Here is a 14402-nt window from a genome sequence, read left to right as displayed (position 1 = left end):
CTTTGTTAAACATCAGCTTGTAGTTCTGTACATTCCCTCCTCTGATCTACTGTTAAAATAATATTTAAAGAAATTACTTTTATTCTAAGCATCTCCCAGGGAGTCAACGAGGGGATGAGAACCACCCTATACGTAATCATTAACTGACTGTTTATAGGGATGAGGTGCTTGAAGGAAAAAAAATCTCAAAGTTCTAAGAAGAGCATGTTAAAAATATATTAAATCATAATAAAATAGATTTCAGATGCTCACCGTTCAACACTATTTTGTTTATTTTAATTTAAATAAGCCTAAAATTCTGTGCTGCATTCTGTGCTTCCAACACTAGGTGGAGATTAGGAGCTTACTAGGACCTCCTTTCTTGTAATTGGTAGGGTTTCCAATGGTCAATACCCAGTGAATATTGAATAAGTTGTCCTAACCAGAATGGCCTTTTAAAAGGACATGTACACCTTTGGGGGCAATTGTTTTTTTTTATTATTGAGTTGTACTTATTTTGAGCTAAAAAACATTTTTTAAATTGGTCTTTAATACAAATATGGAACCATTTTTTCTGTACAGGGCTGAGATGCTCTAATAGACAGATCTGAATTCTCTCTCTCTTCCATCAGCCAGCTAATCTGACGGGCTCCTTATCTCTGCTCTCTGACCTAATAAGCTATTTTACTGATAAGAATGCGGCTGAAATAAGGGTTTATGATCTTTTAGTAATTTAGAGGTAAGGGTTAATAGATGACCAACACAAAGTGAAAGGAATAAGTACCATTCACACAGCTAGAAAAACAGTTAACCCTTTGTGACAGAACATCAATATTTTTAATAAAGTCCAATCATAAAAAATGCAATCAAATTTTTTTGGCCTCTGAAGGTGTATATAGCCTTTAAGATATGCAGAGATTTGGAGCTCTGTATAAGAAAAATGCTACAACATTTAAAAGTCAACTTGCTGGAGATTGATGAGTGTGGTGCACAAAGTGTGTAGCCAGATATTTTCTGGGAATGGAAACGTCCCCTTTGTACAGTGCCCTGCCCCCCAATGCACTTTGCGCATTGGTATAGCTGAGCCCTCTCCATACACACTGGGAGCAGGTTGTCTTACACAGCTGACACCTGCTGGAAATTATCAGGATCAGCGATAACTCCAATTGTGGAAATTTAAATTTTTAAAAGATGCCGCAGTCAGGCGCACTCAGGCCTGTGAAATCGCAGGGTTCCAATCAGTTACTATGGCAGCCTTGGTCATGTGAAGGCTCCCAGGCCTTCCATATTAAGATAACTGTTAAAGGGGTTGTCCGGGTTCAGAGCTGAACCCGGACATTCCTCCATTTTCACCCAGGCAGCCACCCTGACTAGCATTAGAGCAGTTTATGCTCCGATGCTCTCCTTTGCCCTGCGCTAAATCGCGCAGGGCAAAGGCATATTTTGGAGATCCGGTGACGTACCGGGCTCTCCATGGGGCTGCCAGGAAGCCCGGTGATGTCACCGGCACTGATGGGCGGGATTTAGCGCTGCCCTACCCAGTAAAACGGCTAGGGCAGCGCTAAAGTCTACTCATCAGAGCCGGTGACGTAACGAACACACTGCCGGGTGGAAGCTTCCGCCGGCAGTGTGTTATGATAAACAAAAGAGCCCGTGCCCTGCGCGTGTCACAGAATTGCGTTATGGTCCATGGTAACAGAATCCATAACGCAGTTCACCTTTTACCAGTAAACGAAGCGTGAACGAATTTCAAAATATGAAATTCGCTCATCTCTAACTGCAACAGTATTCTATTGCAGTCTAAAGTACATATGATCAGATCTTACAGTCAGGCTAAAAATTACAGTGAAAAAAAGTTATTATTATTTCATTTTCCAGTGATTATATGGCGCCAACCTATTCTGCAGAGCATGACTTATGTCAGTGCCTGTGCCTAATGGGGCTCACGGTCTCAGACACTCCCAAGGACCTCTTACATAGGAAAATAATTCCAGAACTTGTCTCAATTGGACAATCCCATCTCAGAATGAATCCACTCCTGTTATAGTCTCCTAATTTCTGGTGATCAGCCGATATGAAGGGGTCACTACATATGAAATGTGATATTACATGGTGTCCATCCGGGTTTTCCCCAGTGCTAAAAAAATAAAATAAAGCAACTTGGTTACAGACTACAAACAAACAACATGTAGTCTGTAACCAAGTACAGTCTTTTATCTGCCCCCTATGTTTTGCTAATACACGTTCAGTAGGATAAAGGGGTTTTCCGAGAGATTGATATTGATAAGCTATTCTCAGGATAGGTCATCAATATTAGATGGAGGAGGGGGTCTTCAGATCAGCTGTTTATAGAGGCTGTGGTGTTCCAGTGAGCGCCACTGCCTCTTCCTAGACCAATGATGTCATGTTCATCGGTCACATAGCCCAGGCGCAGCTCAGTCCTATTCAAGTGAAAGGACCTGAGCTGCAATACCAAGCACAGCCACAATTCAATGTACGGCGTTGTGTTCGGTAAGCTGTGAGGAGGCCACAGTGCTCCAGTGAGTGCTGCGGCCTCCTTCAAATAGCTGATCGGCAGGAGTCCTGGGAGTTGGACCTCCACCCATCTGATATTGTTGACCTGTACTGAGGACAGGTCATCAAAACACCTTTCATAGGGAAAACATGGAAGAGCATGTGACTGCAGTGTCAGACTACACAGGGTTTGTTTGTAGTCTGTAACCATGGAGACCAATAGGAGCTGTAGACAGATAAAAATAGGAGATTTTTAATCAAAGCCCATGGATATTTTGAAAAACCTTGGAGGAATAAAACAAGAAAAAGGGGGACATACCCTTTAATTATATCCTGTGGGGCTTTCTCTAGGTTATGCTTTCGGTTGAGTCAGTCAGAGATCTATTCTGCATTCTCCTTCCTATCTATATAGAAATTATTTTTTGCTGAATTATGTGAACCAAAAAATATTATCTCTCAATGAATTTGTTTTCCTGCATTGTGTGAGGTTTATTTAACCAAGGACAGACCCGTGGGCGACGCAGACTATAGACAGTATATCTGAATGCATCATTCATTGGCATGTCATCAGAACATTATCGGAGAAGGATAAACAGCGCAGCGCCGACAGACGACTTTATTAATCATAGCAGAACTTGTATGAAATCATAAGGACTTTTTTCAGCACAAAATCATATGTAATCCCCTTACAGAATAGCGGGACTTGCCAACATAACAACATATAGGAAACAGATGGGTTGTCAAGGAAATAACACAATAACACATTCATATGTACAGCGCTGTGGAATGAATGGCGCTTTAATAATAAATAATAATGATAAAAAGATACTGAAGTGGCGTGACCCACATGTGACTACCCATGATAAAGGGGTTGTCCACTATGATCCTCTTACGACAAGCTGATCTCAGAGACTACCACTCGCAGGACACCCCAGCGATCAGCTGTAATCTGTGAAGGAATTCAGCAGCAAGTGTGCAATTTTCCTGCAGCGCCACCACAGGGGAAATGAAGCATTACACCATTCTGATGCAAATCTGTGCCTCCGGTGCAAAAAAAGAGGAAGCTAATTGCAGTTGCTCTGCATGATGCTAGATGAGGGTCCGGAATCTACCCTATACCAAATCCGAATTACCAAACAGGGTGACTGAAGATGGGCTTTCTCAGTTGTTAGTAGCACCACTAGGGATTGGTGTAGTGTACCTACCTTTTTAAAAGATGCACTCATGTTGACTCAGTAGGTTCTCAGAAGGAAAAGTGGGAGGAAGCCACTTCAGACTCCTTATCACCTTGAGTACATAAGGATCGGGCATGTTGAAGTCCAACTGCCCTATACCTATCTCTTCTGATATGTGCTGTCAGGGAAAGCTCAGAAGGTCCCCCACATACATTAGATGGACAGCTGGACAGGTCGAAATTGGTGGTTCTGGACATTATACATCCAAATAAGTATGGCCAGCTTAAGATAACACCCTTTTGAAAAAAGGCCAGCACCACAATCAGACGCTTGCTGCAGGGACAGAGTTTCTAATGCACAGGCTCGGACTGGCCCAAAGGGGTACAGGGGAATCCCCCGGTGGGCCCCTGAGCAAGGTGGGCCCCTAGTCTTCCACCCCCTGCACAAGTGGCACATAAGACTTACTGTACTACATACATATATTCAATGTACAGCACCTCAGCCAGCCTATGTTCATATAAAAAATTTGTTAGATTATTTATTATATTTGAATGTATCCGTACGGTGGGCCCCCTAAATACATTTTACTGGTGGGCCCTAGGTACCCCAGTGTGACACTGCTAATGCACATTCACCCGACTATTTCCATTAAATTCTAGTCACTGAAATTAATCCCGTACCAGGACCGCCAGAACGGGATATGTAAGCCGTGTACCGGGGTGGGCTCCCCAGGATACAGCGAAGTCATGAACAAGGAAAACAACTCCACCCCCAGCTTTTGCCAAAACAGAATTTTACTTAATAGTGTCAATGAACACAACCACAAATGCCGGGAACATACAATAAATTTACATACACCCAGCCCAAAGGCTGAGACCCTTGTGCTGCACAGCGCGGCGCCCTCCGATGGCTGCAGGAGGAAAGCGTGGTAATTTACCTACTGGCGGGCATGACTAAACCGCCACACCTTACCTGTCATTACCCTAAAAAACAAGAATAACTGTATGGGTGCGTGGTGTGGGCTAGCCTGCGGTGCAGCACAACAGCTTACAATCTTACAGTGCTCTACAGTATTCTCCCTCCCATAACTGGTCCTGTAGCACGAGCCTGAGTATTCCTTCTGAGCAAAACACCAGCCTGGCTTCAGTTTGTGGGAAGTTTATCAGCTCTCCAATGTGAAATGTCACTTTAAGTTATGGAGTCCTTGCAATGAACAATAGCAACACTTGTGGCCTGACACAAACAGAAATCCTAACTAACTAACTACAGGCTTGGTCTCAGTCTCTAGGTGACAAAACTGTAATGAGGTGCGTGCACGATCTTACCGACCCAGGTCTGCCCTGCATCCGCTGGTGACTCAGAACCAAACAAGCATGCGGTCCCGCAGTGTATGTAGCTTTGCTCCTCAGCTCTCATCAGCTTTCCTGGAAGCAATCCTCGTTCCTCTGGACAGGATCAGGGTCTTGGACATGATCAGCTTCACTTAGCTGCCGCTGTGGTCACTGAGGGATGCTCCCACACTTGGATGCCGTCGGATCCTCTGCTGACACAGTTCCTCAGTCTCAGCTTCCTCTAAGATGGATGCTTTCTTTCTTTTCCTCTCCAGGCTCTGAAACTCCACCTCTCATGAATATGGAAATATATGCAGTCTGTAGCTGTGTTTAGGAAACAGCAGCATCTTGTGGCCAAACAGCAGAATGTCAGTCCAGATCATTTAATTTAATCTATACAAACAGTGTTCAGACAAGAAGAGCGGTTTCCCCATCTCACAGATACACTCTTACAAGAGTTGCTCTCCATACTGATAGACAGAGTCCTAAATTAAAGCCTCTGCCCCCCTCCCCAAAGATGGCCATATGCAATGGTTCTCTTCATAAGACAGCAGGAGAAAGGAGAAGTCATCATGGGTTTGGTTGGATACAGCAACAGGAAGTGCTACATACAGGACAGAAACAAACCAGAGGGATTTATTTTCATGGTGCAAACGGGTCAGGAGAGTCCAAAAAGCATGAAAAAAAGAAAAAGCATGGAAGATGTACGAGGTAAGCAACTACACAAAAGTGTATCTGTTAAAAAGCACAGGAATCCTGGAAAACCCCTTTAAGAGCGACTGAGTCAAAAATCTGGATATCCACAAAAGATAACATTGGTTTAGCCACTAGCTATAACATAAGACAAGATGGATGATGCCAAGACCCCTGCAGAAGCCAAGCAACCACCAATGCAAGAGAACATACAATCACCTTTTCTGTGGATTTACATTTGCCAATGCCAGTTGGCAGCCTGCAAAGCGAGTACAAGAATCACTAATACAACATGGAAAGTGAGAGTTGTTCAGTGCTGTGACCTCTTATGGACCAGACACAGGGCTTCTCAATCAATATATACTGTGTATGTTCCTTAAAGGGGTTCTCCGGGAATTAAGAAAATGAAAATACTTAAAGGGAACCTGTCACCTCCAACAAACATCCCAAGCCGGCAGCAGTACCTGAGAGTAGCCAGCGGCGTGTTTGTAACTATCATTTTCTTCCTGCAGGCAGATGAAGTAAAAGCTGTAAAAACGTTCTTTAATCCCCTGCCGGCGCGCTTCTCTAGTACGGCTTGAAGTCACGGAGGCAGCGGCCTCCTTGCTTCAAGTCACGGTAACCACGCCCCCTTCCCTGCCCCTTCGCTGTGACTGACAGCCGGCAGTTCGGCAAAGCCAGCTGAACTGTCGTGCATAAGCGCTGTCAATCACAGCGAAGGGGCAGGGAAGGGGGCGTGGTTACCGTGACTTGAAGCAAGGAGGCCGCTGCCTCCGTGACTTCAAGCCGTACTAGAGAAGCGCGCCGGCAGGGGATTAAAGAACGTTTTTACAGCTTTTACTTCATCTGCCTGCAGGAAGAAAATGATAGTTACAAACACGCCGCTGGCTACTCTCAGGTACTGCTACCGGCTTGGGATGTTTGTTGGAGGTGACCGGTTTCCTCTAAATATTACTTTATAATAATTATATTCTCAAATACCTTTCATTATTTATAATGGCTTGTTTTGTCTGAGTATCAATCATCAGGGGAAACAAAATGGCCGCTGTCCCATTAGTTCACACAAAACCTGTCCTGATCACACAGGAGGACAAGTTACTTTACAACACTGAGGTAAAGAGCTGCCTCATCCTCCTCCTCCTCCTCTCTACTAGTCAGGGATTATGCTCCTGAATACAGATGATAAGAACTTTAGCTGAATTTCTGGGGAATTTAGTTCATGAGGAGACATGAAGTACAGAGCGGATGGACAGGACAGACTGTGGTAATGTGTTGCTGGGGTAATGGAGACTGTAAGCAAGAGCTGCTGCTCATTAGCCACACCTCGCCCTCCTCTCATGTCTCCTCATCACCCCCAGGACAGGCTGTGGTAATGTGGGGCTGTGGTAATGGAGACTAAACAAGTTCTGCTGCTCATTAGCATGATTCCTGACAAGCAGAGAGGAGGATGAAGCGACTCTATGGCTCATTGGGGTGAAGTAACTTGTCCTCCTGTGTGATTAGGACAGGTTTTGTGTGTACTGATAGGACGCGGCCATTTTATTTCTCCTAATGATTGCTCCCTAGACAAAACAAGCCATTATAACTAATGAAAGGTATTTGTAAATATATTTATTATAAAATATTTAAGTATTTTAATTTTTTAAATTCCTGGAGAAACCCTTTTAATTGGCAAATAATGAAAATAACATTGGGAAAAATGGTGGGGATTATGGTCCTGATGAAGTCTGTTGTGCCTGGGGACATTGAAACTGAGTAATCACTGGTGGCAGATCTCCTGTCAAGACAAATGAGGTGTTCATAACCCGAGAAGTGTGCTGGACGAAGGCTGCATGGAAGGTCATCAGACTTCAAGCAGGGCTTTGAGTCTTTCACAACGCACAAAGATTAATTTGTTGAGGAAATACATGAGTGTTAGGGAGAAATAATCTGTGCCAAGTAGAGCAGGAGCAGCCAGGACCTCATTAGTCACCAACAGTATGAAAAACCATCGGTGAGACAATAGGAAAAATCAGCCTCTGCTCTGTCTAATGACTGCACACAGGACTGCATTACGAGTAGATGCCACCTAAACACACGACAAGGCTTATATTTTACGGTAGATATTTTGTAGACCCTTGCTCAGCAGGGGGCAACAATAGGCAGAGGAAAAAGTTCTTCCCATGGTATGGGCAACAGGAAGTCTGTACTGCCTCCTAAGGGATGATGGGAAGGGAGTTTTAGAGTAAGACAATATATGGCAATTATTTTTTAGGACAGGTTTTGTGTGAACTAAAGCAAATTTTAATATCATTTGGGATATTTGGTGCACAATTTAGGTTCACATCTAATAGTGACTCATGAAGACAACCCCCTTTCCCCCAATCCATATCTCCTATTAGGGCACCTCCACTTAGGATCTCGCTCTGGTGGACTTGAACTGTCCAGGTATTATTTTGATTTGCCATGGATCATGTAGTACTACAATTCTCCTGCAGTGACCGCTGCAGGTAAAAAGGTCTGGTTGGCCATGGCTTACCGCGGAAAAGTAAGTCGTTGGCTGGCTGTGTCAGGAATCGGAACCTACTGCAACATGCTGCCCTTACGGTACTTAAGTTTCACTCCAGATAAAAACTCTAAAAAAATGAGACAATTTATCATCCCCTATGTGCCAATAAAGAGGTGTCAAGGGAAGAAAGTAATAATTTGGGGTTTTACTCACACTTGCCACTTTAAAAAATAAAAAAAAAGTTGGCATGGCATGGCTTAGCAGCAGTGGGCGTGGCCTCCCAAATTTAGAGGTGCATCTCACACCAATGAGAACTAGACTGATGCTGAAGTAATAGTACCATTGATCCCTGCGGTCCATTACTAGACTATTTGGAGCGGGTTGTCTACCACAGTGGGAGGAGCTTTGCTGGATTCACCTGCCCACTGATATCTAGTTGGGAAGAAGTAATTAGCATATGGCTGACACAATTACTGGCCTAGAAAACTGCAACCAATGGAGGCAACAGTAGGGTGAAGAACCTGTGATGACGTCACCATCATATGAGCAGTAGGAGGGGTCGGAGCTCGGCAAGGAGAGAAGGACCTGTGATGATGTCATCCTCATGTGATCTGTGCAGGAGGGGGTGGAGCTCAGCAGTGGAGAGGAGAAGTGGTAAGGACCTGTGATGATGTCACCGTCATGTAATCAGTGCAAGCAGGGCGGAGTGCAGCAGTAGAGAAGTGGTAAGCTTGGGAAACAAGAAACTTGTAGTCCTCTCCTCTTATGCTCCCTCTCCGAATTGTCCTCTTATATCCCATAAAACCAACCTACATACTGGGAATTGTAGTCTTCTCTCCTCTTATATTCCCTCTCTGATATTCCATAACAGCTTGGACATGCTGGGAATTGTAGTCTTCTCCTCTTATACCTCCTCCTGTAATGCCCTCTGACGCTGCTATATAGATTACAGTTTGCACTCTGTGTGTTTTATCATCACCCACTGTCCCAGGTATGGTGTCCTCCTTTTGGGGGGTTATGAAAGTCCCCACCCCAGGCAACAGCCAGTAATGGCAAGTTATAGGATATACTATGCGTCGGCTGTTTTTTCATATTTGACTGGAGGTTCTTTTAAATGCCCTAATATGGGCAAAGTCCACAAAAAGACCAGAAGCTGTTAGGATCCGCGGGTCCTATTCAGCAAAGTGGGATACAATAAGTGGTGAAGATCGTGGAGCCTTATCAGAACTCTGAGCTGAACACAAGATCAAGAACGACTCCTGAGGAAGTTCAGGCCCCTTGCCATTTCCTTTCCTTCCTACGAGGACATAACACATCACGCCTTTACATTTATGACTCTTATTGAAGACTTGGCACGGACCCCGGTGATCGAATACAGATAAGTGAGGCTTTAGAGAAGAGGTTGTCGACTTCACCTGAACCTCTTCATCCAGTTCAACCAAAATAATTACAAATCCTCTTTGTAACGTGGAAGTCCAAGGTGAAGAGGGTAATAAGGAGAAGGAAATGATCTTGGGTGGGACTCCAGGTTTCCGTGGAGACCATAAAAACACAAGACTTGCCTTCACCTCTTAACACCATAAAGAATTATACAAATCAAAATCCCACCAGGGCATTTCCTCTAAAGCAAATTCTTCTGTGATTTTTTCAGGAACATCTGCAGAATGTTTTTGTGGAATTTTCCATTTACTGATCAAAAACTCTTTATCGTATAGTCAATCTCAGGCATATATTATCTTGATATGTGTCGTTCATAAGCACGGGTGAACTGGCCATAGATCCTACAGGGAAATTTCCCTGTGGGCCTATGTCAAGAGACACACCCAAGGCTCCTCATGGCCGCCAACCAGGTACATAAAGATCTGATGCTGTCAGTGTAAATTAATGCAGGAGCACCTGGCCAATGATCGCAGGTGACCTTCTGAATTCTACTGTATTGCCATTCTCAGGACGATAATGCAGTTTAATACTGTGGCACGGGCGGCAATATTTTGTGCTGCACTGTAGTATTTGTTTTAGTAGGGGCGGTATTTTGTTCTGCACAACAGTGTTGGCCTACTTCTGTTCACCCTGCCTACTTGAGTTGCCCCACCTTCTGTCAGTTTGGACCCACCTACAACATGGGTCCACTTTAAGTTTCCAGTCCGTCCCTGTTCATAAACGAAGGCTTATTGTACTTTTCACAAGACAGGTATCATTTTAACCGGCAAGATCAACCATACCAGGCAGTAAAGGCCACTTTACTCTGCTCGATGGAGTAGATGATTGTCCAGAAGGAAGCCTTCCTTCCCCTGACAATCGTTCTTCAGTGAAGGAGACCGCCACAGTTACATGAAGTGATCTCCTCCACAGTATGGGGAGGAGCGATCACGAATGCCATTGCTCGTCCCCATACAGAATCACTGTTTGCCGGCAGCAGAGGGCTGTTTAGACACCACGATCTGCTGCCCACAAAGGATGATTTAGATGTTCTAAATGCTTGTTCATCAGTTAAACGGCGCCACTTGTAAACAGGTCGATTATTGCTAACATACGTCCATACGAATGCTCGTCAGAGATAATCTGCCCGAATGTCAGCCCGTGTAAAAGGGCCTTAAAAACGGGTTTAATGGGGTTGATCCTTCTGACAGGTGTTCTTTAAGGTATTACTTAAATTAATTAGTATAGCAGTGTTTTATGAACTGACTGGAAAAATTATATGGGGATGTGTAACTGTATGGCACCATTTTATGTGCCCTAAACAGCTTCCGAGCCACTGTGTGGCACTGCTGTATGGGCTTTAGTATAGAGCTGTTAGTTGTGTTCTGGTTAGAGGGGTTTTTCAAGTTTTTTTTTAGGTCATCACTGATCGGCGGGGGTCCGACACCTGGGAACCTCGCCGATCATCTATTTGAGAAGGCACTGGCGCTCTCAGTAGCGCCGCAGTCTTCTCTCTGCCTACCAAGCACAGCTTTACTTTATTGAGGCTGAGTTGCTCCTAGGCCACGTGACTGATGAACGTGACGTCATATGGCCTAGGAAAAGCTGGAGGAGGTTGTGGCTATACTGTGAGCATCACTGCCTCCTAAACAGCTGATCGGCGGAGGTCCCGGGTGTCGGACCCCCACCGATCAGATACTAACGACCTATCCTCAGGATCAGTAATATATGCCAAATTTATCCATTGGGGCCATTCACTCAAATGATGCCAAATGTATGTCCTTTTAGCATCTACCTAGTCTGTATAGAGGACATATATATATAAATATGTGGGTAAGCACAAGCTCAAACATCCATGTATATAGGATTTGAACCACCATCATAGTTTTTAACAGATGAATATAAATACGTTTTATGACATATATAGATGTTTTCCCTGTAAGTACATCTCTGCCTTGTGCCTGTCTACGCTGTCAGGACCACAATGGACATTTATTCTCCTGCATGGAATGTAAACTATGCCGGTTAAATATTCTCTCACCTGCATACTTGTGCAGGTGTCCGCAGCCGCTGACTGCTGGAACAGTGAGGGTACTGTCTGTACTGGATGTATGTGTTGGATAGGAATCAATAAATCATGACTCACCGTGGTCTCCGGAAAGCCAAGCCGTACTGCTGACATGCCAGACCCACAGTGGGGGTGTATACTATGGGCATGAAGCGCTCAATATCTGAAGTCAGCACGCGATAGAACAGCTTCTCATTCCTGTCTTGTAAGGTCATAAGGATGATATATCTGAAGGATAAAAGAAAGGAGAATAATTATATGGAACAACATATTCAGAGAAAATATCTGATTACCCTTATGGGGTGAGTTACCCTTCTAGGATCCATCTGACTTGCCTTGTAGAGTCAGTTGACCTTGTGACTACCCTTTTGGGGTCCAGAGAAGGCATCCGACATGCCTTGTGGGCTCAGTTACCATTCTTGGGTCCAGAGAAGGCATATGACTTCCCTTGTGGGGTCAGTTACCCTTCTTGGGTCCATCCAAGGCATCTGACTTGCCTTGTGGGGTCAGTTACCCTTGTGACTACCGATATGGGAGTCCAGAAAAGGTATCTGATCTCACTTGTGGGACAAAATGGTGGCAGCTACCAATTTTGGCTTTTATCGAGACCAGTGGTCTGCAACCTTTGGTGAAACGACAACTACCAGTTGGAGTTGGAGAGCCACAGGATGCAGAATATTGGTGTAGGCTAGGACTGCACAAAAAACAGCCCACATAAATCATTCTCTATGACCTTCAGCCATCAGGACACAGATATACTTACTGGTGTCATGATGATGCAAGAAAGACATGGTGATCACCCCAGGCCTGATATGAACCAACAGCTCAGTCCAGAAAGACAATGCTAACCATATCACAAATGGTAGATACAGAAAGGAAACTCGTAACGTACTTGTCTAGATCGCTGGACTTGGTTTCGTAACTTTTCAAGACTCTGAGCACTTGTACGTCTTGACTTAAGAAACATGGAGGTAGAAGGCCATGAATACCGAGCTGCAGCCTTTCTTCAAGACTAAAAGCCATGCCCTGAAACGGTAGAGAAAAAATATTAAGTGTTAATGGTTAATCCAAGACATTTTATGGGGCTTGTGATGGCAAAATTATTGTATATGTATATTTTTAATTGCATGACCACCAGTGAACTGTCCAAGTTTCCTCTTGTGAGGCATCATGTAGGTGCACCTGGTAAAGTTAAACAGCTGGCCACAAAAGTCTTTATCCTCTGTAAAACCTCTCAGCCACTGAGCTGAGGGGTCACATGATGCACTTTACTGCAGAGCTAATGTCCGATATCCCAGCAATTCCTTATGAGAAATATATATATATATATAAAACTTGTGTGTGCCCTAGAAGATAAGCCATGTCCCCCTTCCTCCTCCCCACTGTTCTGCGTCTGGTTGTAAGGCAACTGGCTGCATAAGGAGCCTCTGCCCTGTTTGCAATAGAACACAAAGACAATTAAGTCCTTCCCCTTTAATAAGCCCCACCCACTCAGCAGCTCTCCTGCAAAAACAATGGAACAGATCAGCAGGAAGTTAACCTCTGTATTCTGTATGGCGTTTCTGTCAGAAACATGGAGAAAAATCACACAAATTGACAAACACTGTGAGAAGGGTTATCTTCTCTTACTTTTATCATTTATCCCAATCACTTAAAGGGGTTCTCTAACCAATATCAACAAACAGTTGATATTCATATATAATGATATTCACCTCACCAACCTGCTCCCTCTACCATACTGATGCTTCCCTGGTCCTGATGACGTGAAGACACCACTGAGCAGTGGCAGATTACCATATGAGAGTATATGGCATCCATCTAGGACCTCAAGCCCTCAGGGACTTATGGCTACTAAAGGCTACTACATTTTTGGATTAATCCAATAGATAATGGCTGACAACTCTTACTCCCCTTGATCCTGGGCTCCTTTTAAGGTAAGGTGCCGCCATACATACATATGAGTACTGATACAAAAGCAGCACCAAGACATAGTAGGCATAGGCATGCACAAGGTCCCGAGACTGCCGGTATAAGCAAAAGTCTGGTCTGAGGTCTGAAAACGTGGCTCTTGTCTGGTCTAGGGTCTGAAAACGTGGCTCTTGTCTGGTCTAGGGTCTGAAAACGTGGCTCTTGTCTGATCTAGGGTCTGAAAACGTGGCTCTTGTCTGGTCTAGGGTCTGAAAATGTGGCTCTTGTCTGGTCTAGGGTCTGAAAACGTGGCTCTTGTCTGGTCTAGGGTCTGAAAACGTGGCTCTTGTCTGGTCTAGGGTCTGAAAACGTGGCTCTTGTCTGGTCTTGGGTCTGGAAACATGCTTCTTGTTGGGTCTGGGTCTCTCTGCAGGATAAAGGTAAAAGCCTGTATCATGTTGAGTGGGATGGTACTGCGGCTGAAACTGCTGGAAGACACATTATAGAGGGGAGTTCTGATGTCTTCAATTTGGAGCCTATGGGCAGTATAGATCAATTTTTCCAGAGCAGAAGGGCAAGGATGAACGAGGGTTAGTTCCGCATGTTGTAGTGGGGGGCTAGCTAATGTCAAGAACCTGGATGGAATTGGAACCCGATCCTGCCCATGCTTGGTAGTCATTACCAGAGGCAGATTATAATATGGTTGGTTTGTGTGCTGCCCAAGGCTCCCGTAGGGCCCATCGCTACCCAAAATGTACATCATATTCCACTGAGGTCACTGCTGTGGTTTGGCTGCTGCAGTCGCATGTAGCGTCAACCATGATCAC

General features: G+C 44.5%; 1 protein-coding gene across 3 annotated transcripts in view; it reads right to left on the bottom strand.

Annotated features, from left to right (window-relative positions):
• The window catches only part of ME3 (malic enzyme 3), a 163139-nt gene that overhangs the window by 65559 nt on the left and 83178 nt on the right, over positions 1–14402 (bottom strand). For all 3 annotated transcript variants that reach the window (XM_040426369.1, XM_040426371.1, XM_040426370.1), the window contains exons 3-4: positions 12560–12693; positions 11746–11895 (exon numbers count right to left, since the gene is read on the bottom strand). In XM_040426369.1, coding sequence (XP_040282303.1) covers positions 11746–11895; positions 12560–12693 — 284 coding nt within the window. The remainder of the gene's footprint in view (positions 1–11745; positions 11896–12559; positions 12694–14402) is intronic.

Source organism: Bufo bufo, chromosome 3 (genome assembly GCF_905171765.1).
Source record: "Bufo bufo chromosome 3, aBufBuf1.1, whole genome shotgun sequence".
NCBI lineage: Eukaryota > Metazoa > Chordata > Amphibia > Anura > Bufonidae > Bufo > Bufo bufo.
The sequence above is the reverse complement of the archived record's forward strand: the minus strand, read 5'-3'. Positions and strand labels throughout refer to the sequence as shown.